The sequence below is a fragment of the Lithobates pipiens genome, unplaced genomic scaffold, assembly GCF_037356315.1.
Source record: "Lithobates pipiens isolate NorthernLeopardFrog02 unplaced genomic scaffold, aLitPip1_a1.2 Scaffold_22, whole genome shotgun sequence".
NCBI lineage: Eukaryota > Metazoa > Chordata > Amphibia > Anura > Ranidae > Lithobates > Lithobates pipiens.
In genome coordinates, this window is record NW_027507784.1 from 313,315,120 (window position 1) to 313,342,397 (window position 27,278).

At 44.9% G+C, this 27,278-nt stretch overlaps 1 protein-coding gene across 1 annotated transcript in view; it reads right to left on the reverse strand.

Moving 5' to 3' along the window:
* Window positions 1–27,278, reverse strand: part of LMF1 (lipase maturation factor 1) — a 551,994-nt gene that overhangs the window by 292,409 nt on the left and 232,307 nt on the right. The window contains exon 5 of the mRNA XM_077449405.1: window positions 10,035–10,100. Coding sequence (XP_077305531.1) covers window positions 10,035–10,100 — 66 coding nt within the window. The remainder of the gene's footprint in view (window positions 1–10,034; window positions 10,101–27,278) is intronic.

Here is a 27,278-nt window from a genome sequence, read left to right on the forward strand (position 1 = left end):
GTGAAGGGTGTTCAGGTAGGCCCTCTAGAAGAGCAAGTTACGTTATATGCCAATGGTATGCTGTTATACCCGGTCCAATGCCTAATTCAGTACTTTGGTTGCTATTCCGGGTATAAGGTTAACTGGACCAAATCAATTGATCAATCTTTCAGCCTGTCCATACTGTTCAAATCTCGGCCGATTCTTGTTCAAACCTTCTATGACAAGCCTTACTGACCTCATCAGACAGGAAGTGAGGGGAAATCTGCAACACCAGCACAGACAGAAAAAAAAAAAAAAAACATTTTTTTCATAAGAGTTTGGAAATGCTAGAAGCCCCATCATTGTTTTATTGATGTCTACAATCATATATACAGTGGGGGATTAAGATTTTGTTTATTAGCGGGCTGCAATTTTTAATGCTCACGTTCCAGGTACGGACCTCAGCCAATCATAATGTGACATGCCAGCCATAACAGTTACTGTACAAGAAATCAAGAAAGAACAATTATTTTTATCCATATTCAGATAGCAGAATTGACTTCCCCTTTGAAGGTGATCACACCTAGTAAATTGGGTCATAAATTGCTGCTTGGATTCAGGCTCCAGTCTTTATCTCAGCAACCCAGACAGAATTATCTTTAGAGTACTCATTTCTAGCCAGATAAATGATTTGGTGACAAAGCCTGGGGAAGCGAGTTATACTGTAATCAAACCTCCGCTACAGGCAACCAATTATTAACATGTAGGTTACACATTGTCCCACTGCACATATGAAACTCCGGCGCTGTTACCACCTTTACTGCTGAACACAAATTACTTGTCGGGTCCAAAGAGAGACAAATGTCCCAGTCACTTCGTCACAAAGTCACCCCCCTGCTGAGACACAAAGGTCTGAGCTCCTTAGGCAGCCTTGGGTTATAATCACACTAAGTCCATAAAATAGGGTGACTTAGAGCACTGCTGGCTGGGTAATAAATTCCATAGACAGCACTCAGTGTAATTAATCAGTGGCAGAAGATAAGGTAGATGGAAGGAATTTCATTGATTACATTCTAACAAAAGTGTGCCCAAGTGTTACACAGGAGAAATATACAGAGGGGTTATTATTTATCTATCAGATCTATCTATTTATCCATCAGATCTATCTATCTTTAACTCATCTATCTATTGTATCTATCATATCCATCTAGCTTTTGCTTCTACGGTATCTATCTATCTTTAACTTATCTATCTATTTATCTATCTATTTATCGATCTATTGTATCTATCTAGCTTTTGCATCCATCTATCTATCGTATCTATCTATCTATCTTATCTATCTATCGTATCTATCTATCTATCTTATCTATCTATCGTATCTATCGTATCTATCGTATCTATCGTATCTATCGTATCTATCGTATCTATCTATCGTATCTATCGTATCTATCTATCGTATCTATCGTATCTATCGTATCTATCTATCTATCGTATCTATCGTATCTATCTATCTATCGTATCTATCGTATCTATCGTATCTATCGTATCTATCTATCTGTTGTATCTATCGTATCCCTCTAGCTTTTGCATCTATCTATCTATCTAACATATCTATCTTATCAATCTATATATCTATATATCTATCGTATCTATCTATCTATCTTTAAGTCATCTATCTATTTTATCTATCGGATCTATCTATCGTATATATCTGTCTATTATATCTATCTATTGTATCTATCGTATCTATCTATCATATCTCTATTGTATCTGTCGTATCCATCTAGCTTTTGCATATATCTATCTATCTATTTTATCTATTGTATCCATCTAGCTTTTTTCATCTATCTTATCTATTGCATCTATCTATCTATCTATCTAATCTATCTAATCTATCTAATCTATCTAATCTATCTATCTACCTAATCTATCATATCCATCTAGCTTTTGCATCTATCTACCATATCTATTTATCATATCTAATCAATCTATCTATCGTATCCATCTAGCTTTAGCATTTATCTATCTATCTCTCATATTTTCAGGTTTTCCGTCAGATGAAACGGCTGTGGTAATGACTCATGGCCCGTACACACGATCCGAATATCGTACGAAAACGGTCATTCAAGGAAGGATTGTACGATTTTCGGATCGTGTGTACACTACTTTCGACAGCTGATCACGACCGTTCATCCGACATTATTAGATCGGACATGCATGGAAATTTTCCTCGTACGATTTTTGTTTAGTCAGTATAGTTGTCGTCCGAAAATACAATACAAATACATTACAACACATGACATCACTTCCAATTTTTTTTTCTACCATACGAGAATTTTCGTGACTTTATTTAGCTATTAAATTTCTACTTGCAATTATTAAACGAAAACGGTCGTACGATATTCGGATCATGTGTACGGGGCATAAGGCAGTGAAACTAATCAAATCACCTGTGCAAAATAATGGAGAGCCTGAAAACCTGTTGGGGCGCCTTGAGAACTGGAGTTGGGAAACACTGATCTAATCTATCTATCTTTATATCTATATACCATATCTATTTATCTATCTACATATCTAATCCAGTGTTGCTCAACTCCAGTCCTCAAGGCGCCCCAACAGGTCATCCCAATAATCAATTGGATACTATACTCCCCTCCTTTTCTTTTATACGTGCGTATTGGTGGCATCGGACGTTGTCTGTCTAATGGCTGCGTCTTTCTTTGTTATGTCCCGGGGTTGCGACACGAATTGGGGATTTCCCCTCCGCCCTGTTCTGGAGTAGGGCGGGTGGGGTCTCCTCCACTGCGCGTCGACGTCATGTTTCCGGCGCCGGATATTTGCCGTCCTTGTGGCGCACTTATACCGGCTGTGGGTTTTCCATCTCCGACAGTTGGAGAGCTCGGTCTGATGCTCGCAGCTGCCTAGCCTAGTTGGCATGGCAGGCAGCCTTTGGTGTCTCCCTTACCCTTTTGAATGTCGGGTTCTTGGCGTTGGGGGTAAGTCTATGGCGGCGCCCTCTGCATGAGTTTTCCCCCCCTGTAGGTTCTCATACTCAGGTCCTTTTATTCACCCCTTTTTGCAATCACATGCACACACGGTTTCCTGACCTTCATTCACGTTATTCTTATATTCTTAGGTATTCACACATTTAGATCTCCTTTTCCTTTTTTGTTTAAGATGTAATTCCTCCTTTTTTTTTTTTTTTGCTGTTTTTTCACCACTTGATTTTGTTTTGCAATTCTTTACCTCTCAAGTTTTTCCATTTTTTATTTTCTTCACTAATTTTTCTTCCTTTACACTTTTTCCTGCACTTTTAACCTTTCCCCTTTTTCTTCTTCTCTCCATTACACTTCACTTTTACATTCACTTGTCACACTTAGGATTTTTGAATGTTTCATTTTTTAGATTTCCCCTCCATCTTCAACACTGAATTTGTGTCACATTCTACACTTGGACCTGCTTGGGGTGTCATTTGTGCTTTTTGGGTGTCGCCTTGTTTTTGCCCCCTCAACCCCGGTCTGTGGCATTTTTAATGCCGGCCTGATTACCAATGTGCCGCACCACCTCTGCGCAGGTATATATGTAAGTATATGGGCCAAGTATACATATGGGTTTCTTCATATTGTATATTTGTCCACTTTTTCCCAGACCATCTCAAAAATGGTTGTTCTCTCTATTCATAGGTTACCACCACGGTCGTGCTCCTGATGAGTGACAAAAAGGTCATGTAACGCGTAGAGCTGTCAACTTCCGTGTTGTGTATACAATTTTTAACAATGAATGGACGTTCCTTTTTGATTTATCCCTTTTTTTTTTTTTTGTAAGTGACATTTCAGTGTGTCACATACCCGTAGATAATTGGTGCTTATTGAATGTGAAGTTTCTCACGTATTTAATATTAAGTCCTTGTTGGAATGTATATTTTGATGAAATTGAAAATATTAATGTATGGTTATGTGCAATAATATGTAAATATATGACTATTCGAATCTATTAAAACCTGTTTTTTACCTAAATGAATTTTTCTGCTCCCGTGTGCCTCATATAAAGTCCCGCCTGTTGCTCCCCCTTTTTTTTTCTAGGTCATGTTTTCAGGATTTCCCTCAGATGAAACGGCTGTGGTAATTACTAAGGCAGTGAAACTGATCAAATCACCTGTGCAAAATAATGGAAAGCCTGAAAACATGACCTGTTGGGGCGCCTTAAAGAGGAAGTAAACCCTGACTCTTTTTCCCTGCAAAGGTAAAGCATAATGGACTACTATGCATCGCATAGTAGCTCATTATGTGTCACTTACCTGACACAGGAGCCAGCAAAGTCGCCGCTGATCCCTGTAGTCCGCCGCATCCATCTTGCTGGTGGCGTCTCGCAGCTCCGACCAATGACAGCGGCGAAGCCGCGATGACCTCACTCCCGCGCATGCGCACGGGAGTCGCGTCTCGCAGCTCCGCCGCTGCCATTCGGCGAAGCCGCGATGACGTCACTCCCGCGCATGCGCACGGGAGTCGACAAATTAGGCAAATCCATTCTTGGACTTGCCGCATTTAGTGCGCCTGCGCGCCGCTGTCTACGGCGCATGCGCCGTAGACAGCAGTGCCCATTTTCGGGCAAATATCTCCTAAACCATATAGGTTTAGGAGATATTGCTTGGACCTACAGGTAAGCCTTAATCTAGGCTTACCTGTAGGTCAAAGTGGTTTGAAGGGGTTTACTTCCTCTTTAAGGACTGGAGTTGAGAAACACTGGTCTAATCTATCGAGCTATCTACTTATCTTCTACTCTATCTATCTTATTTACTTTAGAAAAACCTGAATGATACATGAGCTGTTTCATAATTAAACTGTTACATTGTTCCCATAACTGGTTGATTCAGCAGCCATAAAATCATGATTACTATACATCACATGCCTTCTCTGAAGTGACGAGATGCATGCACAAAAGGAATTCATGGCCAAGATCCCTTTAGGAGTCCATGCACCCCTATCAGGAACTAGCCTTCTGTGCATGCAATATATATAAAGTGCATATTACACTGTATATTATAAGAGTAGCACTCCAAACAGCGGACTGACAATGACAGAGGAGCAGAGTGGTGACTTACTACTTACTTTATTATAATTCTATTACCATTTTAAGAACCTCCAACGCTCCCGTGTAATAAAACCCTACAGATGTGATGTTTCCATGCCTCTTACTTCCAGGATCCATGTGTAGAACTTTTAAATTGTTCCTATGTGACTACTAGACTTCCTCCTGTATGTCACAGATGAGCAGGTCTGTACCAAGAAAGTTGTCTCAGCTCCTGTGATTCAGAGCAATGTGGAATAATCTGCATAAGGTGTGCTGATGATTACGTGATGAGGTATGGGGTGGGGGGCACAAAATATCAGAGGGTCATCAGAGGGTGAAGGATTTACACTTCTAGAAATACATTGAAAATCCTCTCCACTAATGAACCACCCAACTGTTTTTTTTTTTTTTTTTTTTGCAGGTCATCAGAAAATAGGTACCAAAATAAAACAACATACCCTGTTTCCCCCCGAAAATAAGACCTAGCGTGATTGTCGGTGATGGCTGCAATATAAGCCCTACCACCCAAATAAGCCCTACCCTGTTTCCCCAAAAATAAGCCCCACCCGAAAATAAGACCTACAAGGACTTTAACTAGGGCTTATTTGGGGGGTAGGGCTTATATTGCAGCCATCACCGACAATCACGCTTGGTCTTATTTTCGGGTTAACAGGGTATCTACAGCTGTCATATGGTACTAATACATACTGTAGCTTAAAGGCCAGTTCCAGACAAAACTTTTCTTTTTTCTTTAAGTGTTTAGGAGAATGTGGCAGGGTTTGGTGTCTCTTTGTGTTCTGAGACCCGTCACCTGGACAGGAAATGAGGAGACATCTCTCTCGTGGCGATAGAGGCAAAAATCTAATTCTAAATATCCAATCCAATTGTCGAATGTAAACAGAATTTTTTTATAAATATATGTAGCAGTGGCCCCCGAAGGAGCTGCTGGTTGTTATTGGGCTTACCGTTACCTCACCTGCTCGCTTCGTCTGTCTTTGAGGTCACGTTGGAAAGTGAATTAAAAAATGTTAGCTCCGAGACTAATGCCGCGTACACAAGACCGAATTGTCCGGCAAACAATCCGCCGGAATTTCTAACGAACGGACTTGGCCACATACGAACACTCCAAAAGTCCGGCGATTTCTAACGCGATGTCGTACAGCACATACGATGGGACTAGAAAAAGGAAGTTCAATAGCCAGTAGCCAATAGCTTCCTTCTCATACTTGCTTCAGAGCATTTGTCATTCTTAGTCCGCCGGACTAGCACACTAACGAATGGATTGTCCGCTGAAAGCCAAGTCCGGCGGACAAATTTTGAGTCAAAACTACTTTCTAAGTCCCCCGGACTTTGCGATGAAAAAGTCCGCTGGAGCTCACACATGACCGAATTGTCCAGCGTAATGCAGTGCGGTGCGGCGCACTAAGTCCGCTGGACAATTCGATCGTGTGTACGCGGCATTAGTCTTTTTTTCAAAGATTTATTTGAGGTACCGTATATACTCGAGTATAAGCCGAGATTTTCAGCCTCTTTTTTGAGGCTGAAAGTGCCCCCCTCGGCTTATACTCGAGTCATCGCTGTCTGCCCGCTCGATCAGCGTGTCGAGCAGACAGACAGCGGCCATTCTATGATTCAAAAGCCGCGCCTCCGGCTCCGCCTTCGCCTGTGATAGGCGGAACACTGAATTTCCCAGCAGCCTGTGTTCCGCCTATCACGGGCATCGTCTCATCCTCGTACTACGGACGAGGATGATACGACGTCCGTGATAGGCGGAACACAGGCTGCTGGGAAATTCAGTGTTCCGCCTATCACAGGCGAAGGAGGAGGCGCGGCTTTTGAATTTTACAATGGCCGCCGACGAAGAGGGCACGGGACGGAGGCAAGGCAAGGCACGGCACGGGACGGGACGGGACGGGACGAAGGCAAGGCACGACACGGGACGGAGGCTCGGGACAAAGGCTCGGGACACAGGTAGGCTGGACACACACACACACACACACACACACACACACACACACACACACACACGGATGGAGACACACACACACGGATGGATGGATGGATGGAGACACACACACACGGATGGATGGATGGATGGAGACACACACACACACAGGGATGGATGGATACACACACACACAGGGATGGATGGATGGATGGAGACACACACACACAGGGATGGATGGATGGAGACACACACACACAGGGATGGATGGATGGATGGATGGAGACACACACACACAGGGATGGATGGATGGATGGATGGAGACACACACACACACAGGGATGGATGGATGGATGGACACACACACACACAGGGATGGATGGACGGACACACAGGGATGGACGGACACACAGGGATGGACGGACACACAGGGATGGACGGACACACACACAGGGATGGACAGGCATGTCTCACCCTCGGCTTATACACGAGTCAATAAGTTTGCCAGTTTTTTTGGGGGTAAATTGGGGGCCTCGGCTTATATTCGGGTCGGCCTATACTCGAGTATATACGGTAAACAAAAAGCTTTGAAATAGAGGGATAGAGGGTTAAGGGAAGTTCAGGTACCTGGTAATTGTGGGTTAGAGGTATTTCCTTGATCCAGAGGACAAACAGCTTCCACAGACTGGATCTAGCAACCACCGGATAGGCCTCTCTCACTGGCCTAGCAGCCGGTGAGATGCTCCAACAAAGTCTCTGCCACAGACTTGTCAATTTAAATGAAGTCGTTGTGCAATCCTCTGCCACAGGAAAGTAAAACCAGAAACTTGTTGAAAAAAAAACTAAAAAGAGTTGTCACACAGTACCAGTTTCCTTCAGCCGATCCGGCGATACTGTGTGGTAGGTGACCCGGGATGGGTCCTCCAACTGAGTCTCCAGGCTCTTCCAGAGATACCAGCTTTGTTGCTCAGTCCTCTCCTGAAAAAGTCCTCCCCTGGATCCTCCAGTCGCTTGGCTTCTTCCCGCAGGCAAGACAGCACAGGACCACCCCTGGATCGGTAGGCCCAAGACTTTTGGGCCCACCCCTTCAGTTACAGAGCCTTGGGCCAGCCGGCCCCGAGACACAAAAACAGGCAGCACACACCTCAGGCCAGGAGGGCCATGAGGTCGGGATAGCGAACCCTGGAAAAGAGACCCTTCAAAATGGCGTCAGTACCTTAAGTACCCCCACTCAGAATGCACAGCGGGTGAACCACTCCCACCGGGCTATCTCCGAGCAAAAGGGGCACTCAACGCATTCAGCCCGTTGCACCTCCAACACTCGCCAGTGGCGACACCCATGGCCAAGTGGAAACCAGCACAACCCAGCCCAACTGGCACAAAAACCAGAACCCCAAAACAACCAGTCTGAGCCAACCTGCAGCTTCAGACAACCTAAATTTACAAAAACAATAGCGTCTGCTCATTAGGAGCAGGGCGCTACATATATATTAATCCAAAGCAGTGGGGTTTGCAGCACTTCACCCAGATCACTTTAAGGCTTCATTTAGATGGGCACAGGCACTTGTTCTGTGTTCCGGCTGGCATTGTTTTGGTGTCTGCACAATGTCTGTATTCAGGGTCATGCCATTACTCCTGCACAGTGTTCATTTTGGCATCAAATTTCATTTTAGTCATAGTCTTTTGACTAAAATGCCATTTTAGTCATCTGAATTGTTTTTTGTTTTAGTCGTATTTAGTCACCTAAAATCTCCAGTACATTTTAGTCGACTAAAATCTAATGTGTTTTTGTAAATTGTAATGCATTAAACATTTTCCTAGAATTTCCAAACTCCTGGAGTAAAAACAAATCGAATATGTTATTATTTCTGGTATTAAGATTTGAACAAACTACACAGACACTCTGGATGGTGGTCTGAGGAGGCCTGTAGTGCTGCAAGGTGCTCTGGACGATCTGAAGAGGCCTGCAATTCACACAGTGCTCTGGATGTTGTCTGAGGAGGTCTGTAATGCACACACAGTGCTCTGAATGATCTGAAGAGGCCTGTAATGCACACAGTGCTCTGGACGATCTGAAGAGATCTGTAATGCACACAGTGCTCTGGCCTATCTATAATGCACACAGTGCTCTGGACGGTTGTATGAGGAGGCCTGAAATGCACACAGTGCTCTGGATGGTCTGAGGAGGCCTGTAATGCACACAGTGCTCTGGATGGTCTGAGGAGGCCTATATCTTTTGCACAGTGCTCTGGATAGTGGTCTTAGGAGGCCTGGAATGCACACATTGCTCTGGGTGGTCCGAGGAGGCCTATAAATGCAGCACAGTGCTCTGAGAAGGCCTGGAATGCACAAAGTGCTCTGGAGGGACCAAGGAGGCCTATACATGCTGCACAGTGCTCTGGATAGTGGTCTGAGGAGGCCTGTAAACACTGCACAGTACTCAGGACAGTCTGAGGAGGCCTGAAATTTACACAGTGCTCTGGAGGCCTATAAATGCTGCACAGTGCTCTGGATAGTGGTCTGAGGAGGCCTGTAAATGCTGCAATGTCTTTACTGGAAACATGTGCCGCTGACGAAAAGTATGACAAAAAAAGTTGGCAATGAAATTAACACTGCTTGCACAGCTGTCAAATTTTGACATGTAGCTGTCTGTGCAGCCACTGCATCTGCACTCCCCTCTATAGGTTGCCTGCACTCAGCATTGGTGCTGCAAACTCTGCTACATTGGATTTATATATATATATATATATATATATATATATATATATATATATATATATATATATATATATATATATATACACATATATATATATATATATATATACACTCCGTATATACGATCAAGCTGGAGGTGGTAATGCAACACAGAGGCTTCAGAGCTAAGCCCCTGACTAGACATGCCACTGTTTGGCTATAGAGTATGGCAGGTGTGTCAAAATACAATATACATTTCAACTGCTTATTTAACCATTTTGCTAGAGTTCTGCTTTAAACTGTCTGAAGGAAACCTTACTGATTCAGGGAAACATCAGTAAAAGCCAAAATCAGTCCATACCTCGTAATGGTAGTTCATGCAGGTTAGGTCACGCCAGCATTTGTCACCTCGAATTTTAATCAGACCCTGCACAACATAAAAGAGAGAAATGAAAAACAGTCAGTAAAAATACTTCTTGTAAAAAATATGGCAGATCTGTCAGGTCAGTGACATTTAGTGCCCACCGAAATACTGGATCTTTTATCCCTATAAATGCGCTGCATTAAAGGGTTATTCCACCCAAAACAAAACCTTTGTCTCACTCCACACTGTAGCTGTTAACAAGCATAGCGCCTCACTACCAAATACATTTATATTGTTCTTGTAGTGTTCTGGAACATATAACGTGATAATTTAAAGGCTGTCTGTATCCCTGAGTAGATTTATCAGTCTGATATTGTGTTTTTCTCTTCTAACAGCCGTCACCTGGACAGGAAGTGGGGTAGAAAGTCTCTCAGGGGGACACAGACATGGATAAAATACCAATATTATTGTGTTAGTGGGATGCAGGTATGTGCAGTCAGGGGAGGCAAAGCTCGCCTGCCATGAACATTATAAAAAAAAAAAAAAATTGACTTAGAGGGTCATAGCTTGGCGACCTTGGGTCACAGACACCCCAAATTTGGAAGGTAGGTAATTGATAAATATTCCCCAAAAATATAATAACAAATTTTTTCCTCAGTTTAGGCCGATATGTATTCTTCTTTATATTAAGTGTGTCCTAGGGTGTGATTCTAACTGTGGGGGGGGGGGGGGGGGGGGCTACCACTGACATGACAGCGATCACTGCTCCCGGTCACAGGGAGCGGTGATCTCTGTCATGTCACTAGGCAGAACAGGGAAATACCTTGTTTACATAGGCATTCTGCGGCTCCGTGACATGGTCGTCGGCAGACATCAAGTCCGCGGGTCCTGTGGGTACAGTCACATTGTACGTGGCGGGCACATATCCGCTAGCCCTGCCAAGTAAAGGGGATGTACAGGTATGCCCATTTGCCCACCGCTGCCACTGTGTCGACGTATATCAGCATGCAAGTGGTTAAAACGCACTGCCAATGACAACCAACAGGTTGGGTTAAATAGCATTGCTTCTGAGTACCAGTGCAGGAAGGGGAAGTTACCAGTACTGCCACTGATACCATTGCTGGGGGATACCAGTGAGGTCACTGACACCACGGTTGGTGGTTTTCAGTGTGGCCACTGGCACCAATGATGACTTCCACTTCCTCTTCAGTGTACATTGCAAAAAATGCAGCAGGTTTTTTGGGTGTTGCGGTTCATTACAATCCACTCATTTTGAATGGGCTGCCTAACTTGACGCAATACACTTCAACACACATAAACGCACTGCTGTTGTGCTACCCTCGGGAAGTGTAAAGGGGGCAGCACTTGAGGCCTTCTATTATTTATAAATTGACGACCACTGTTCTAAACCTTCTCTAATTGAAATAACACACAAAAATTCAGAACCAGCTACCAAAAATCATGCTCCTTTGCACTTTAGCCTCTTAAAATAACTGAACCGCAAGGAAAGGTCAGCCCCACAGCAGTTCTATCGGCCTTTCTGCATCAGATTCACCATTTTCAGTTGTCGCTGATCATAAGACAAGGGCACATTTGTATCTGTCTAGAGAGGTGTTGTAGCCAGTCACAGCAGCGACCGCACAGCCAAAGTGTTCTACAACTGCTACAAATCGATGATAAAAATCTACAAGTGAAAACATTGCCTAAACCCAATCACTAAAATTTCATAAAGCTTTAGCATGTTAACAGTTTTCTATAGAATACCCAGTGCTCCTGCTATAAAAGTCTCAACTACGCCTCAACTGTGCTCCTGAGTTGTCACTTTGCTGACACACATTGCACAGACATGGTCCACTGGTGTCACGATCAGAAAGATGGTCCAGGGCAATGATGTGCATAGGGCTGCCACCTGTCTGGGATTCACCCGGACAGTCCGAGTTTTGAATCAGGTGTCCAGGTTTCATACTGTCTGAAACCCGGACACAATATTCAGACGAGACTGAACCCCCCCCCCCCCCAACTTAGGCATGCCAGGGCACACCCTATTCACCCAGTGCATTTCCCCCTTTTACCGGGGTTGCATACACCTATGCTCCCCATTAACCACAGTACCCCAACCACCCAGTGCATAGGCCCCCTCTCTCCCTTCTTTGTTCTTTCCCTGAGCAAGTGAGTACACTAAGGCAACGGGGACTCAGATGTAACGGGTGCTCTGTGGACTCTGATTTAAGGGGGAGCTTTGGGAACCCTGATTGAATGGGAAATGCTGAAAATTCTGATGTTAGTGGGGGATTTGGTAAGCAGAAACCCCCTTACATCAGAGTTCCATTTTATACCACAGTCCACAAATGAATGGGCTGCTGTGCTCGAGCAAACGTGGGACACATGGCCCGCGCTAGTGTGAACCGAGCTTTAGAAGCCGATTGGTTATCATGCATTGCTGCTCCAGATTTCGCACTCTCGACTTTTAGTAAATTAGCCCCAGTACTTTATTAAATGAAACATCATCGAGTTTATCCATACACCTTGCGTTCTGACTAAACAACCTTCTTTAGATCTACAATTACATAGATGCGACAGCCTGGCTACATACAAATGGAGTTGGGCTTCTACTACATCGTTTTGGTAGCTCTGATGGCGATAAAATAGAGATTGTATACTCAGATTGCAATGTGATTGACCAAATTAGGCATCAGATCCACTTTAACTGTGGCCACAGACTTGACAGTTTTCAGGCAACTTCAACCACTCTCGACCAACTTTTCATCATCAATCGATCGCACGGATCAGGGCAATATAGCACTAAAGGCCCACTCCCATTATGACACCCCAATGTGTGTTGCAGTGCATGCACTTTTTTTTGGAAGGGCAACGCATGCTGCGCTGCATTGCACATCCTTCAACACGTGTTACTGTGACAAGTAAAAAAAAAAATGCCAACGAATGCCAACGATGCGCGTAACACACATTGGTGCGAGCATTACCATAACGTCATAGTGTCAATAGGCCCTTACGTTTCTAAGATGCGTTAATAAATGACTTGGGCCCTGACAGTTTTAATGTTGGAGGAAGGTTGCTGCTCGCCTTGCTGTGTCTGGCAGAGCATGTGTCTGGCAGAAGTATGGTAAAAAATCTGTCTATGGAACAGATTCCTCTGCACACTAAAGACTCAGGTCTGGAAACGATAAAAGATTAATAAAGGGCAATGCAGACACCTGAGCCAGGGGCACCAGGGACATCTGCAGAGCACGTTCTCCGCCTCAGGCCAGGCCACTGTCTCCTGTCTGCTTTGATCAGCGCTTAAACCACTTCACTAATTAGGATCACAATCCTTCTGATGAAGGAAGAGCTTGACTGGTCAAAAGGCCAAGGGATGATGTACATATGGATGGATACAAGACATGTCTTCACCTTCTCATCTCTCACAATTCTTCATCAGCTAAAAAGACAAGCAGAAAGTATCAACATTCTAATATCTGGGTTAGGAGAAGACATATCGTAGACTTATGCAGGCCATACATGGTCGAATTTCAAACAAATTTTCTTTTCAAAATCAGAAATTTTGTTTTGTTTTTTGTGATCCGATGATGCCACCATTGATTTTCGAAATTCGGCCGACCAAGCCTTCAATTTCACCTCATGTTGCTACAGAAAAGAATTTTAGTGGTCGGGAATTTTCTTTTCTCTCCATAAATTTTCTTTTCTTATTACATTTCTCGCACGATTCTCCCATCATTGATTAGAAAATCGTTTGTTTTTCAAACAATTTCCAAGATGTCCGATTCCTCAAATTTAATTTCCACACGAAAATCGGCTGTTGCTGCAGCCCACTAATGGTGGGAAATTCATACGAAAATTCTTAGGTACAATTTTCGAAAGAAAATTCTTTCGAAATTCGAACCGTGTATGGCCGGCATTATATGTGGATGTTATGTGTGGGTTAAGAGTAAACACCTTTACATTCATTTAAGAACCCACGGTGAGATAAAGCTTCATACACCTGGGCATTAAATTGTATACCGATTAGCCATACCCTTATAACCACTGACAGGTAATGTGAATGAGATTGATTATCTCCTTACAATGGAACCTGAAAACAAGTAGTATTTATAAGGCAGCAAGTGAACACATTATCCCTGAAGTTGATGTGTTGAAAGCAGACAAAATGGGCAAGCACAAGGATTTGAGACCAAATTGTAATGGCTAGCTGACTGGGTCAGAGCAACTCCAAAACTGCAGCTCTTGTGGAATATTCCCGATCTGAGTGGCCAGGACTGACCAAAAGTGGTCAAAGGAAGGAAAACCAGAAAACTAGGGACAGGGTCATGGGTGGCAAAGGCCTGATGCATGTGGGGAGAGAAGGTTGGCCCATGTAGTCCAATCCAATATAAGAGCTACTGTAGCTTAAATTGCTGAAAAAGTGAATATTGGTTCTGATAGAAAGGTGTCAAAAAACACACGCAGTTTGTTGTGTATGGGTATCAGAGAAGTACTTACCAAGGCCGAGATGCCGAGAGCAGTTCACCCTTGCGACTAAGCGCATTTCGCCCCCTGGAGGTGATACAGGGAGCAATTGACACAAAAAGGCACGGGCAACCCTTGCATGCAGAGAAGGGCAACCAAACTGATAAGAGGCATGGAGGAACTCAGCTAGGAGGAAAGATTAGAGGAACTGAATTTATTCACTCTTGATAAGAGGAGATTAAGGGGGGATATGATCAACATGTACAAATATATAAGGGGTCCATATAGTGAACTTGGTGTCGAGTTATTCACTTTACAGTCAACAAAGAGGACAAGGGGGCACTCTTTACGTCTAGAGGAAAAGAGATTTCATCTCCAAATACGGAAAGGTTTCTTCACAGTAAGAGCTGTGAAAATGTGGAATAGACTCCTTGTAGAGGTGGTTCTGGCCAGCTCAGTGGATTGCTTTAAGAAGGGCCTGGATTATTTCCTAAGTGTACATAATATAACTGGGTACTGACATTTATAGGTAAAGTTGATCCGGGGAAAATCCGATTGCCTCTCGGGGGATCAGGAAGGAATTTTTTCCCCTGCTTTTGCAAATTGGATCATGCTCTGCTGAGGTTTTTTGCCTTCCTCTGGATCAACTGTGGGTATAGAATTGGGTATATGGGATTATTAAGCTATAATGTAGCGCTAAAAAAAGAGAAAGTGACCTTGTATACACTATAGCTTAATATTTGCAATTTGTTCACTGCTTTATATCCTTGTGATTGTGTTAGCAGCTTTCTTTTATTTTTTTGGGGATAGCGCAGTGTTGATTGGTATTGACGTTTTTGGGTATATGGGATTGTATGATATTATTATTATTTGTTTTTTTTTGTTTTTTCGTGGTTGAACTGGATGGACTTGTGTCTTTTTTCAACCTGACTAACTATATAACTATGTGAAGGTCTGGTAGAGATGGACACCTTGTGTAGCAACTGGCTGGTAGCTGTAGAGGGCGGAACGCCCAGCTGAGGGTCAAACACTGACAGTCCTAGATACAGGCACAGGCTCAGGTAAGGTGTCTTAGGGAGACACAAGCAAGTCCGGGTCACAGGCCGTAGGTCAGGGCAGGAGACAAGAGGCAAGTCCGGGTCACAGGCAGAGGGTCAAACACTGGAGAGAAGCAGAGTCCGTATACCAAAGCTGAGGGTCAAGTCCAGGAGATAAGCAGCAGCGTCAAAGAGCAATCCGGGTCACAACAGGTAATCAGATGCACAAAAAGGTTTTCAGGTAACAGGAGCTGAAGACAAACCAATAATTGATGTGTGCACCAGAGCAGCTTTTATAGGCCGCCAGGGGGACGCTAAACGTGCGCCAGTGCGCATGTGTGCACCTGAGCGCCGGACCGCGAATGTGCATGCAGCGGAGCGCCGTTCCACCGCGCATGTGCGCAGGGACACGGCTGAGGCGCCTGGATGGCCTGAACCCCTGACAATGGGGCTGTGTAGATGCAGAGCGGTCAGGGTGCCCATGCTGACTCGTGTCCACAGCCAAAAGTGCCTACAATGGGCATGTAAGCATCATAACTGAACCATGGAGCAATGAAGGAAGATGATACCAGGGTGCCTTGACAAGGCTCTGTGGCTTACGCATGCATTTGCAAATGTGTGCAGACTAAACCCCTGCTTTTAACACATACTGTTAGACAGGTTATTTGGCTGTCTGCAGGCTGGTGGTAAGTTAATCTTGGGTTTTCCCTTGGATTTATCCTTGGCCTTGTTTGTACCTGTCGTTACCCATCCAATGCTTCTTACTGCGATAGCCAACTATAGATGGGAGCAAATGGAATTTTCTTGTATCGCAGCAATGGAAAAAGGCCTGGTCTGATGAATCACATTCTCTTTTACATCATGTGGATGGCCGGGTGTGTCTAAGTCACCTACCTGGGGAAGAGATGGCCCCAGGATGCAGTATGGAAAGAGGACAAGCCAGCGGCAGCAGTGTGATTGATGCTTTGGGCAATGATCTGCTGGGAAACCTCGGGTCATGCATTTCATGTAGATGTTACTTTGGCATCCATTCCTCGACAGGTCAGGGCTGTTTTGATAGCAAAAAGGTGACATGCTCAATATTAGGTGGGTAGTCATAATGTTATGGCTGATCAGTGTATCTCCATTTACAATTATTGGGCTATACTAAACTTTCACATCCCCACTCACAAGTCTAAGGCCTGGTTTACATATATGCAAGTTTACATTACATTATTTGAATGGGCTGCTGTGCCTGTGTTTCCTGCAGGAAAAAAGTTCCTGCACCATTCTAAACACAGAGGCCAGGAAATCACATGGTGCTTTTGCACCATAAGATTTCCTGGTGGTTTCAGCACCAGCAAACACGCTGCAGGTTTGGATGTGTGGAGGTGCTATTCAGAATAAATTGGCAGCTCTGCGCGTTTTCAAACAACAGCATGTTTTGGTTGCGGGTGCAGGAATTGCTGTGTTTCCCCCACCCGCATAGATGTGAAGCAGGCTGAATACCTACTTAAGTAGAGTAATGTAGAAAAAATTATCCGCACTCTGGTTGTTGCTCTTAAAATGTCTTCATTTTATTGAATAGTCACAGTGAATAAACACAGATTAAGTCAGTTGACACGTTTCAGCCTATAAGGCCTTAGTCATAACCACTAAGGCACATCTCAAGGAGTACTGTTCAATCCATCATCCATCAAAAATGGAAAGAGTATGGCACAACTACAAACCTACCAAGACACGGCCGTCCACCGAAACTGACAGGCTGGGCAAGGAGAGCATTCATCAGAGCAGCAGCCAAGAGACCCATGGTAACTCTGGAAGACCTGAAGAGATCCACAGCTCAGGTGGGAGAATCTCTCCACAGAACAAATCTGGCCTTTATGGAAGAGTGGCAAGAAGAAAGCCATTGTTGAAAGAAAGCCATAAGAAGTCCCATTTGCAGTTTGTGAGAAGCCATGTGCGGCACACAGCAAACATGTAAAAAAAGGTGCTCTGGTCAGGTGAGACCAAAATTTAACTTTTTGGTATAAAAGCAAAACGCTATGTGTGGCAGAAAACTAACACTGCACATCACCCTGAACACACCATCCCCACTGTGAAACATGGTGGTGGCAGCATCATGTTGTGGGGATGCTTTTCTTCAGCAGGGACAGGGAAGCTGGTCAGAGTTGATGAGAAGATGGATGAAGCCAAACAAAGGGCAATCTTAGAAGTAAATCTGTAAGCCCTTGTACACACGGTCGGACATTCCGACAACCAAATCCGTCGGATTTTGTCTGATGGATTTTGTCCGAAACTGTTGCATACATACAGTCGGACAAAGTTGTCAGAAAATCCGATCGTAGTTAACGTGACAACGTTATTTCGTTAGGACGGGACTACGTTCAGGCTAGTAGCCAATAGCTTTGGTCTAGGAATTTGATCTGAGCATGCGTGGCACTTTGTCCGATCGGAAATCTCTACACATGATCGGACAAAGTCCGCTCGGATTATGTTGTTGGAAAATTTTATAGCTCAGCTGGAAAACTTGGTCCATCGGACAGTCCAATGGAACCCACACACTGTCGGATTATCCGACAACACAGTCCTATCGGACATTGTCCATCGGAATGTCCAACCGTGTGTACAAGGGCTTAGAGTCTGCAAAAGACTTAAGACTGGGGTGGAGGTTCACCTTCCAGCAGGACAATGGCCCTAAACATACAGCCAGAGCTACAATGGAATAGTTTAGATCAAAGCATATTCATGTGTTAGAATGGCCCAGTCAAAGTCCAGACCTAAATCCAATTGAGAATCTGTGGCAAGACTTGAAAATTGCTGTTCACTGCCATTCTCCATCCAATCTGACAGATCTTGAGCTATTTTGCAAAGAAGAATGGGCAAAAATGTCACTCTCTAGATGTGCAAAGCTGGTAGAGACATCCCCAAAAATACTTGCAGCTGTAATTGCAGTGAAAGGTGGTTCTACAAAGTATTGACTCCGGGGGGCTGAATACAAATGTTCACCACACTTTTCACATATTTATTTGTAGAAAATGTGAAAACCATTTATCATTTTCCTTCCACTTCACAATTATGTGCCACTTTGTGTTGGTCTATCACATAAAATCCCAATAAAATTCATTTACGTTTTTGGTTGTAAGATGACAAAATGTGGAAACTTTTAAGGGGTGTGAATACTTTTTCAGGGCACTATAGCCTACCTTAGATTGTGATGTCGCGTACACATGACCGGACTTTCCGGCAGACTAGGTCCGGACAATACAATCATGTGTGGGATAGTCCGATCGTTTTTCAAAAAAAAATAAAAAATCAGACGGATCTAGAAATAGAACATGTTTCAAATCTATCCGACGGACTCAATTCCGACGAACTAAAATCGGGGGAAAAAAGTTGGTCTGTGTGCTGGTCCGACGGACCAAATACGACGCAAGGGCAGCTATTGGCTACTGACTATTGAACTTCCTTGTTTAGTCCCGTCTTATGTCATCACTTTCAAAACGAACGGACTCAGTCCGTTTGTATGTGGCCAAGTCCATTCGTTCGCAAAGTCCGTCTAAACTCCGTCGGGAAGACCGTCAGACCTAGTCTGCCAGAAAGTCCGGTCGTGTGTACACAGCATAAGCCTCTTGAGGGCATGAGCTGATGTGAATGTACAATATTTATGACGGCTACAGCGCGGATCTCCTTTTCCGGGACTACGTCTATTGACGTAGTCCCGTGCACGAGCGGCCTGTGCGCCCCCTGAGGGGCGCGCGCGGCTTGCTCTGTGATCGGCGAGTCTACCAGACTCGCCTGATCACCGATCCGTGCAAGGGGTCGATCCCGACCCCTTATCACGTGATCAGCTGTCAGCCAATGACAGCTGATCATGTGATATAACGGAGCCGGTAATCGGCTTTTATTCCTCCTCGCGCTGACAGCGCGAGGAGAGAAAAAAAGCCAATCACCGGCGGCCGTGATCGGGAACATCAGTCCCGATCACGGCCAGCCCTGCCAGTGCCCACCTGTCCCCTGCTTTGCCTGCCTGAATAAAAAATGTGTCCCCCCTGTCAGTGCCACCCAGCAGTGCCCATAGTGCCACCCAGCAGTGCCCACAGTGCCACCCAGCAGTGCCACCCAGCAGTGCCCACAGTGCCACCCAGCAGTGCCCACAGTCTGCCTCAACAAAGGTGCTGCACCCCAGTGCCACATATCCGTGCCCAGCAGTGCCGCCCATCAGTGCCCATCAGTGCCGCCCATCAGTGCCCAGCAGTGCCACCTAGCAGAACCACCTATCAGTGCCACCCATCAGTGCCCATCAGTCCCATCTATCAGTGGTACCTATCAGTGCCCCTTAGTGCCACCTATCCGTGCCACCCATCCGTGCCATCTTATCTGTGCCCGTCTTTGCCCATCGGTGCCGCCTTATCTGTGCCCATCGGTGCCGCCTTATCTGTGCCTATTAGTGCCGCCTTAACTATGCCTATCAGTGCCCACCAGTGCAGCCTATCAGTGCCCACCAGTGCAGCCTATCAGTGCTGCCTCATCAGCGCACTTCAATGAAGGAGAAAAATGACCTGTTTGCTAAATTTTTTAACAAACTATTAAACATGATTTTTTTTTTTTTTTTTTGCATCTTTTTTGTTTGTTTAGCAAAAAATAAAACTCCCAGTTGTGATTAAATACCACCAAAAGAAAGCTCTATTTGTGGGAAAAAAATGATAAAAATTTCATTTGGGTACAGTGTTGTATGCCCGCGCAATTGTCATTCAAAGTGCATCAGCGCTGAAAGCTGAAAATTGGTCTGGGACTGAGGGGGGTTTAAGTGCCCAGTAAGCAAGTGGTTAAAGCACTGTGTAAATTGTTGGTGCTATAAAACTACCCGTAATAAATAAATGTAAAGTGTTCTTTTTCAAACGTATATTTCCTGGAAAGCATAATCAGTCAACAGACTGATTTTACTAACTGTTGTTTCTTATTAATTTCTAGGAGAACAACTGCCGAGATACAAACCCCTCCTCCAACAGATTGTTTGGCCACCAGCAGGGCTCATCAGTGAAAGACCCTTCCCATCATTTTGTTCTGGAACCCATTCTGGAGCCGAGTGCACATAATAAAGTAAAACTGGAGAACATGTCTGGGGAATCCTCATTGCCAGAACTTTAATCCTAATTGGAAATGTCTGTCCGTTTGTGAAACTCTTGTTATGTGCAATCGTAGCCTATAATTATGGGCGCTGGTGACAGGCTCTTGGTGCGTTCACACGGCGAATCGTGTTGTGGCAGGAAATAAAGCGCCATGGCGGTACTATCATTGGCGACGCGCTTCCCCCGAACGCAGACAATTATTTACACTCCGGCTTTGCATGATCCTTTTGTAATGAGTTGCAAATGTGAGGAGCCCATCAATAACGACACTACAAGTGGTACAACATTAGCCACACTCGGAACACCCAGGGACTCCGATTAACCCGTGGTGGGATGGAGAGCTTTTTGAGAATCGGTTGTCTTCCAGGGGACAAGTTAATCAGACAAGGGAACAATTGGTAACATCTGGGGGCACAAGCAGAGTCTCAGGGCCGTTTGCTCAAACAGATAGTACATTCTAACACATGGTGTTCAACCAGAAGAAGAATTACAGCGTGTACGAAAAACACCTGGGACCCTCCATGTTACCACACTAAGGGCTCTTTTATACTTGACATCGACTTGCTTTTTTGATGCTTCTGTGATGCTTTTTTTTTAAGCTTTAATGATGCTTGACAAATCCCCTGTGTGTCGATATTCTATTTGTTTAAAGGGGACCAATAGAACCCAAGTAAATTTTTACCCCCGTTCAGCAAATCCCCAGCTTAACCACCTCAATACGGGGCACTTACCAGCTGTTGCTGTTTAAATGACAATTGCGCAGTCATGCTAAACTGTACCCAAACAGAATTTTTATCATTTTGTTCCCACAGATAGAGCTTTCTTTTATGGGTATTTGATCACCTCTGCTAAACAAAAAATGACCTAAAATTTAGATTATTTTTTTTTCTCTTGTTTCTGTTATAAATTTTTGTAAATAAGTACGTTTTCTCCTTCACTGATGGGCACTGATAAGGCGGCACTGACGGACGGCACTGATATGCAGCACCAATGGGTATTGATAGGCAGCACTGATAGGTACTTCTGGGTGGCACTGATAGGCGGCACTGCTGGGCACTGATAGGCGGCACTGCTGGGCACTGATACATGGCACTGCTGGGCACTGATAGAAGGCATTGATAGGCATCACTGATGGAACTGACAGGCATTGGGGATGGGCACTGATTGGCAGCTGCATGGGCACTGATTGGTATTTCTCTGGTGGTCTAGGGTGGCATACCTGGTGGTCCAGGGAGGTGCCAATCCCTGGTGGTCCTGGGTGGGCATCCGAGGGGGGGCTGCGCTGATAAACAATCAGCACAGACCCCCACTGTCAGGAGAGCAGCCAATCGGCTCCCCTCTACTCACGTCTGTGAGACGCCTCTTCCCGTTTACTGTGATTGGACATGGCTCATCACGTGGTAAAGAGCCTTCCGTCAGAGGCTCTTTACCAAGATTGGTGTAGCGGTGCGTCTGACTGACACACCAGACTACCGATCGCCTCGGTGCACGCCCCCACAGGCACGCGAGAGCGGTCATTCTGGGAGGACGTCATATGACGGCCTCCCACAACGAGAATTGCGCGGCCCAGACTTCATTTGGTGGCTGGCGGAGCCTGAGATGGTTAATAGTACCCCTGTTCAGCAGATCCCTAGCTCATTAGAGTCCCCATTCAGCAGATCCCGTGCATAGTAATACCCCCAAACTCTGCTGATGTCCCACTCAGTAGTAGCGCCCAGCAATGCTAATCCTCTGCTCAGTAGTAACTCCCAGCACTGCTGATCCTTTACCTGGTAGTAACCCCCAGCTCTGCTGATCCTCCACCCAGTAGTAACCCCCAGCTCTGCTGATGGTTTTCTGATCCTCCTCTCTCTCCAGTCCCTGCTCCTTTCCTGACATATTGCTCCCATGTTGCGTGCACCATGCGTGACATCTGCTAGTTCTTCTAGTTCCAGTCCCCCAGCTCTGCTGATCCTCTGCCTCTCAGTCAGTTCTCTCTGATCCCTCATATGGAAAATTTCTGCAATTTGGTTCAGCAGCTCTTGAGATTTACACAAGCCAAAACGCTAGAAAAGGATGCTACTGTTCAGCTTCCTGCGCCATTTAAAGTGGTTGTAAAGGCTGAAGATTTGTTATCTTCATGCATTCTTTGCATGAAGGTAAAAAACCTTCAGTGTGCAGCTCCCCCCTCAGCCCCCCTAATACTTACCTGAGCCTGATCCCGATCCAGCAATGGCTTTCCCTCCTGATTGGCTCCCACTGCTCTCAATCACAGCCAGTGATGCGGGAGTGGGGCTAGGCCATGCTCTCTGTGTCTTATTTGAGCACACACGAGTGTCCCCACAGAAGCAGCTTGCTATGGGGGGCCCTCAGCAAGGAGGAGGGGCCAAGAACGCCGGCGGGGGAACCGAGAAGAGGAGGATCTGGGCTGCTCTGTGCAAAACCATTACACAGAGCAAGTATTTATGACATGACTGGAATTGTTTTCCCCCTTCATAATCACTTTAAGATCTTTGCTCTCTCCAAGCCTACAGTACCCAGAGAATCCCCTATTTCTCTGGGCTTGGTCACACTAGGGGTTGGGGGCGGTAAAATCCCATGGTTCAGCTATGCTTTTACTGACCCCCCTCCACCAAACTGATGGCCACATGCTGCTCTTCGGTTCTTGTGCAACTTGAGAACCCCAGCAGTCAGTAGTGGGAGTAGGAGCACTGATTTGTAAAGAGGTAATAGCAGTGATCTCTACTAGCCTCATGTCCTAAGTCTATAACTGTCTTCTGCAGCATGTCTCCACTCTCCAAACAAACTGGTATGGCATGTCCATCATTGGTCAATGGCTCCCGCTGCTGTGTCTAAGCCAATGTGCACATCGCTGGGTCAAGATCGGGTTAAAGTACGTATAAGGGGGGCTGGGAAAGGAGCTGCATGCAGAAGGTTTTTTACCTTAATGCAGAGAATGCATTAAAGCGGAGTTTCACCCAAAAGTGGAACTTCAACTCATTTGTCTCCTCTCCCCCTCTGGTGCCACATTTGGCACCTTTTGGGGGGGGGGTCTTTGACCGGTATCCTGTTCCCACTTCCGAAAGTCAGTGCCGCGGCCCAAAACGTCACCCTGGGGCTCCCATCTCCTCCCCCTCTCGCCAGGCCAGTAGGAGAGAGAAACGGGGCCTCGCGCATGTGCAGTAGGGTTCCCGGCATGAAGCCGTAAAGATACACTGCTGGGTTCCCTTATCCGCAAAGGCGGTGGCAGCACCCGACAACACTGGACTCCAGGATAGGTAAGTGTCTTATTATTAAAAACCAGCAGCTGCAGTATGTGTATGTATGTGTTTATTGATTGGTTTATGCGTACGTTATAGTGTTTACAAACTATGGTATATATTTAAGGAATTTCTATTTATTTTATTTTTTTATACTAGTAACGGCGGCAATCGCAGGAGTGCGACATTGTGGCGAACAATCGGACATTAACTGACATTTTGAGGGAAACAGTGACACGAATAGAGTGATCAGTGCTAAAAACATGCACTCTGACTGTACTGACACTAGCTGGGAAGGGGATGAACATTTAGGGTGATCAAAGGATTAACTGCATGCCTAGCCAGTGTTTTTTGCGAAGTGTGTGTGATGCTTTTACTAGGGGAAGAGATGAATTGTATTCCCTGCTTCGCAGGGGCACAAAGTCTATCCCTTTTCCCCTGTCAGAGCAGAGATCTGCCTTGTTTACATAGGCAGATCTCTGTTCTTTGTGTTTTGCACAGTGATTGGTGAGTGCCAGCGGACATCCTGTGCCCGGCACCCACAGATCTGCTTCTGCTGTGACTGATCACAGCAGAAGCGGCCTGTCCACGGCACCCCCCTGCAGTGCAAAATCCCATATATATATACAGTGGTGTGAAAAAGTGTTTGCCCCCTTCCTCATTTCCTGTTCCTTTGCATGTTTGTCACACTTAAGTGTTTCGGAACATCAAACCAATTTAAACAATAGTCAAGGACAACACAAGTAAACACAAAATGCAATTTGTAAATGAAGGTGTTTATTATTAAAGGTGAAAAAAAATCCAAACCATCATGGCCCTGTGTGAAAAAGTGATTGCCCCCTTGTTAAAAAATACTATAACTGTGGTTGTCCACACCTGAGTTCAATTTCTCTAGCCACACCCAGGCCTGATTATTGCCACACCTGTTCACAATCAAGGCATCACTTAAATAGGAGCTGCTTGACACAGTAAGGTCCACCAGAAGATCCTTAAAAGCTACACATCATGCCGAGACCCAAAGAAATTCAGGAACAATTGAGAAAGAAAGTAATTGAGATCTATCAGTCTGGAAAGGGTTATAAAGCCATTTCCAAAGCTTTGGGAATCCAGCGAACCACAGTGAGAGCCATTATCCACAAATGGCGAAGACATGGAACAGTGGTGAACCTTCCCAGGAGTGGCCGGCCGCCCAAAATTACCCCAAGAGCGCAGCGACGACTCATCCAAGAGGTCACAAAAGACCCCACAACAACGTCCAAGGAACTGCAGGCCTCACTTGCCTCAGTTAAGGTCAGCGTTCATGCCTCCACCATCAGGAAAAGACTGGGCAAAAATGGCCTGTATGGCAGAGTTCCAAGGAGAAAACCACTGCTGGGCAAAAAGAACATCAAAGCTCGTCTCAATTTCTCCACAACACATCTTGATGATCCCCAAGACTTTTGGGACAACATTCTGTGGACCGATGAGACAAAAGTGGAACTCTTTGGAAGGTGTGTGTCCAAGTATATCTGGCGTAGAAGGAACACTGCATTTCATAAAAAGAACATTATACCAACAGTAAAATATGGTGGTGGTAGTGTGATGGTCTGGGGCTGTTTTGCTGCTTCAGGACCTGGAAGACTTGCCGTGATAAAAGGAACTATGAATTCTGCTGTCTACCAAGAGATCCTGAAGGAGAATGTCCGACCATCTGTTCGTGTACTCAAGCTGAAACGAACTTGGGTTCTGCAGCAGGACAATGATCCTAAACACACCAGCAAGTCCACCACCGAATGGCTGAAGAAAAACAAAATGAAGACTTTGGAGTGGCCTAGCCAAAGTTCTGACCTGAATCCTATTGAGATGTTGTGGTATGACCTTAAAAAGACCGTTCATGCTCGAAAACCCTCTAATGTAACTGAATTAGGACAATTCTGCAAAGATGAGTGGGCCAAAATTCCTCCAGGACGCTGTAAAAGCCTCATTGCACGTTATCGCAAACGCTTGGTTGCAGTTGTTGCTGCTAAGGGTGGCGCAACCAGTTATTAGGTTTAGGGGGCAATCACTTTTTCACACAGGGCCATGATGGTTTGGATTTTTTTTCACCTTTAATAATAAACACCTTCATTTACAAATTGCATTTTGTGTTTACCGGTACTTGTGTTGTCCTTGACTATTGTTTAAATTGGTTTGATGTTCCGAAACACTTAAGTGTGACAAACATGCAAAGGAACAGGAAATGAGGAAGGGGGCAAACACTTTTTCACACCACTGTATATATATATATATATATACACGTGATCCTGCACAGGAGGGCCGCCCTGTAGCAGTAAATCTGCTATAGGGCGGTCCGGAATTAATTAAAGATGGCTTTTCACTGATAAAATGTGGAACTTTCTTGATAAATTATATTGTTCCCATATATTGTGACATCTCAGATATTTATTGATACAGATTGTAAGGTTACTGGTAGCTTCCCTTTAAGTGTGGCCTGTGCTGTACATCCAGCCTTCCATACGAGAGAGCTCTATCTAACTTGTGTCAGCCTCTAAGCTCGGCCCTCAACTCCACCGTCCCGCTATTCATCAAGACAGGAAACAAATGTGACATATCATTTGCCATGAATGAAGAAAAATAAATATAGGAGGATCTGTGATAGGAAGACGAGGCTGCGTGTTCAGTGGCGGCTCCTGCGTTCTGCCCGCCCAGTATTGGTCAATCAACTCCAAATGGCGTCACTTTGTGAACCGTTTCCAAGAACTAGTCCAGAGGATGCCATTTTTACATAAATCACAAGTCAACGAGATGAATGAAGGCCTGGCTAATTGGCTCTGGGTTAATTGCAAGCCATTGCTGCAGAAGAACAGCTGTTTTGGTACAGTAAGTCAGTCCAAATTGCTCGGGTATGGCGTCAGCCATTAACAATAAACACAGCTTCTCCCTCCACCCTGGGGACGTCGCGTGGATGTGTTTATGGAACGCTGGATACTTATATGTGCCGCCGAGTGGGGGGGGAGGGAGCAGATACATGGCTAAGCGAACAAAATGTAAAAAAAAAAAAAAAAAAACGCCGCTTTTGAAGTGTCGCGTTTTATTACAATTGTCTAAGGAAATTTTATTGCGGTTCGTTAGGCAGGCAAAAACAATAGGTGACTCAGCTTTCTCCAAGTGAGGATGTAATCCAACGTAATCGTTTGAGATAACAAACTGCGCTGTGCAGTGCCCTTGAAAAAGTATTCATACCCCTTAAAATTTTCCACATATTGTTACCACCAAAAACATACATATATTTTATTGGGATTTTATGTAATAGATCAACACAAATCGGCACATAATTGTGAAGTGGATGGAAAATGATAAATGGTTTTCAATTTTTTTTACAAATAAGTATCTGGAAAAGTGTGACATGCA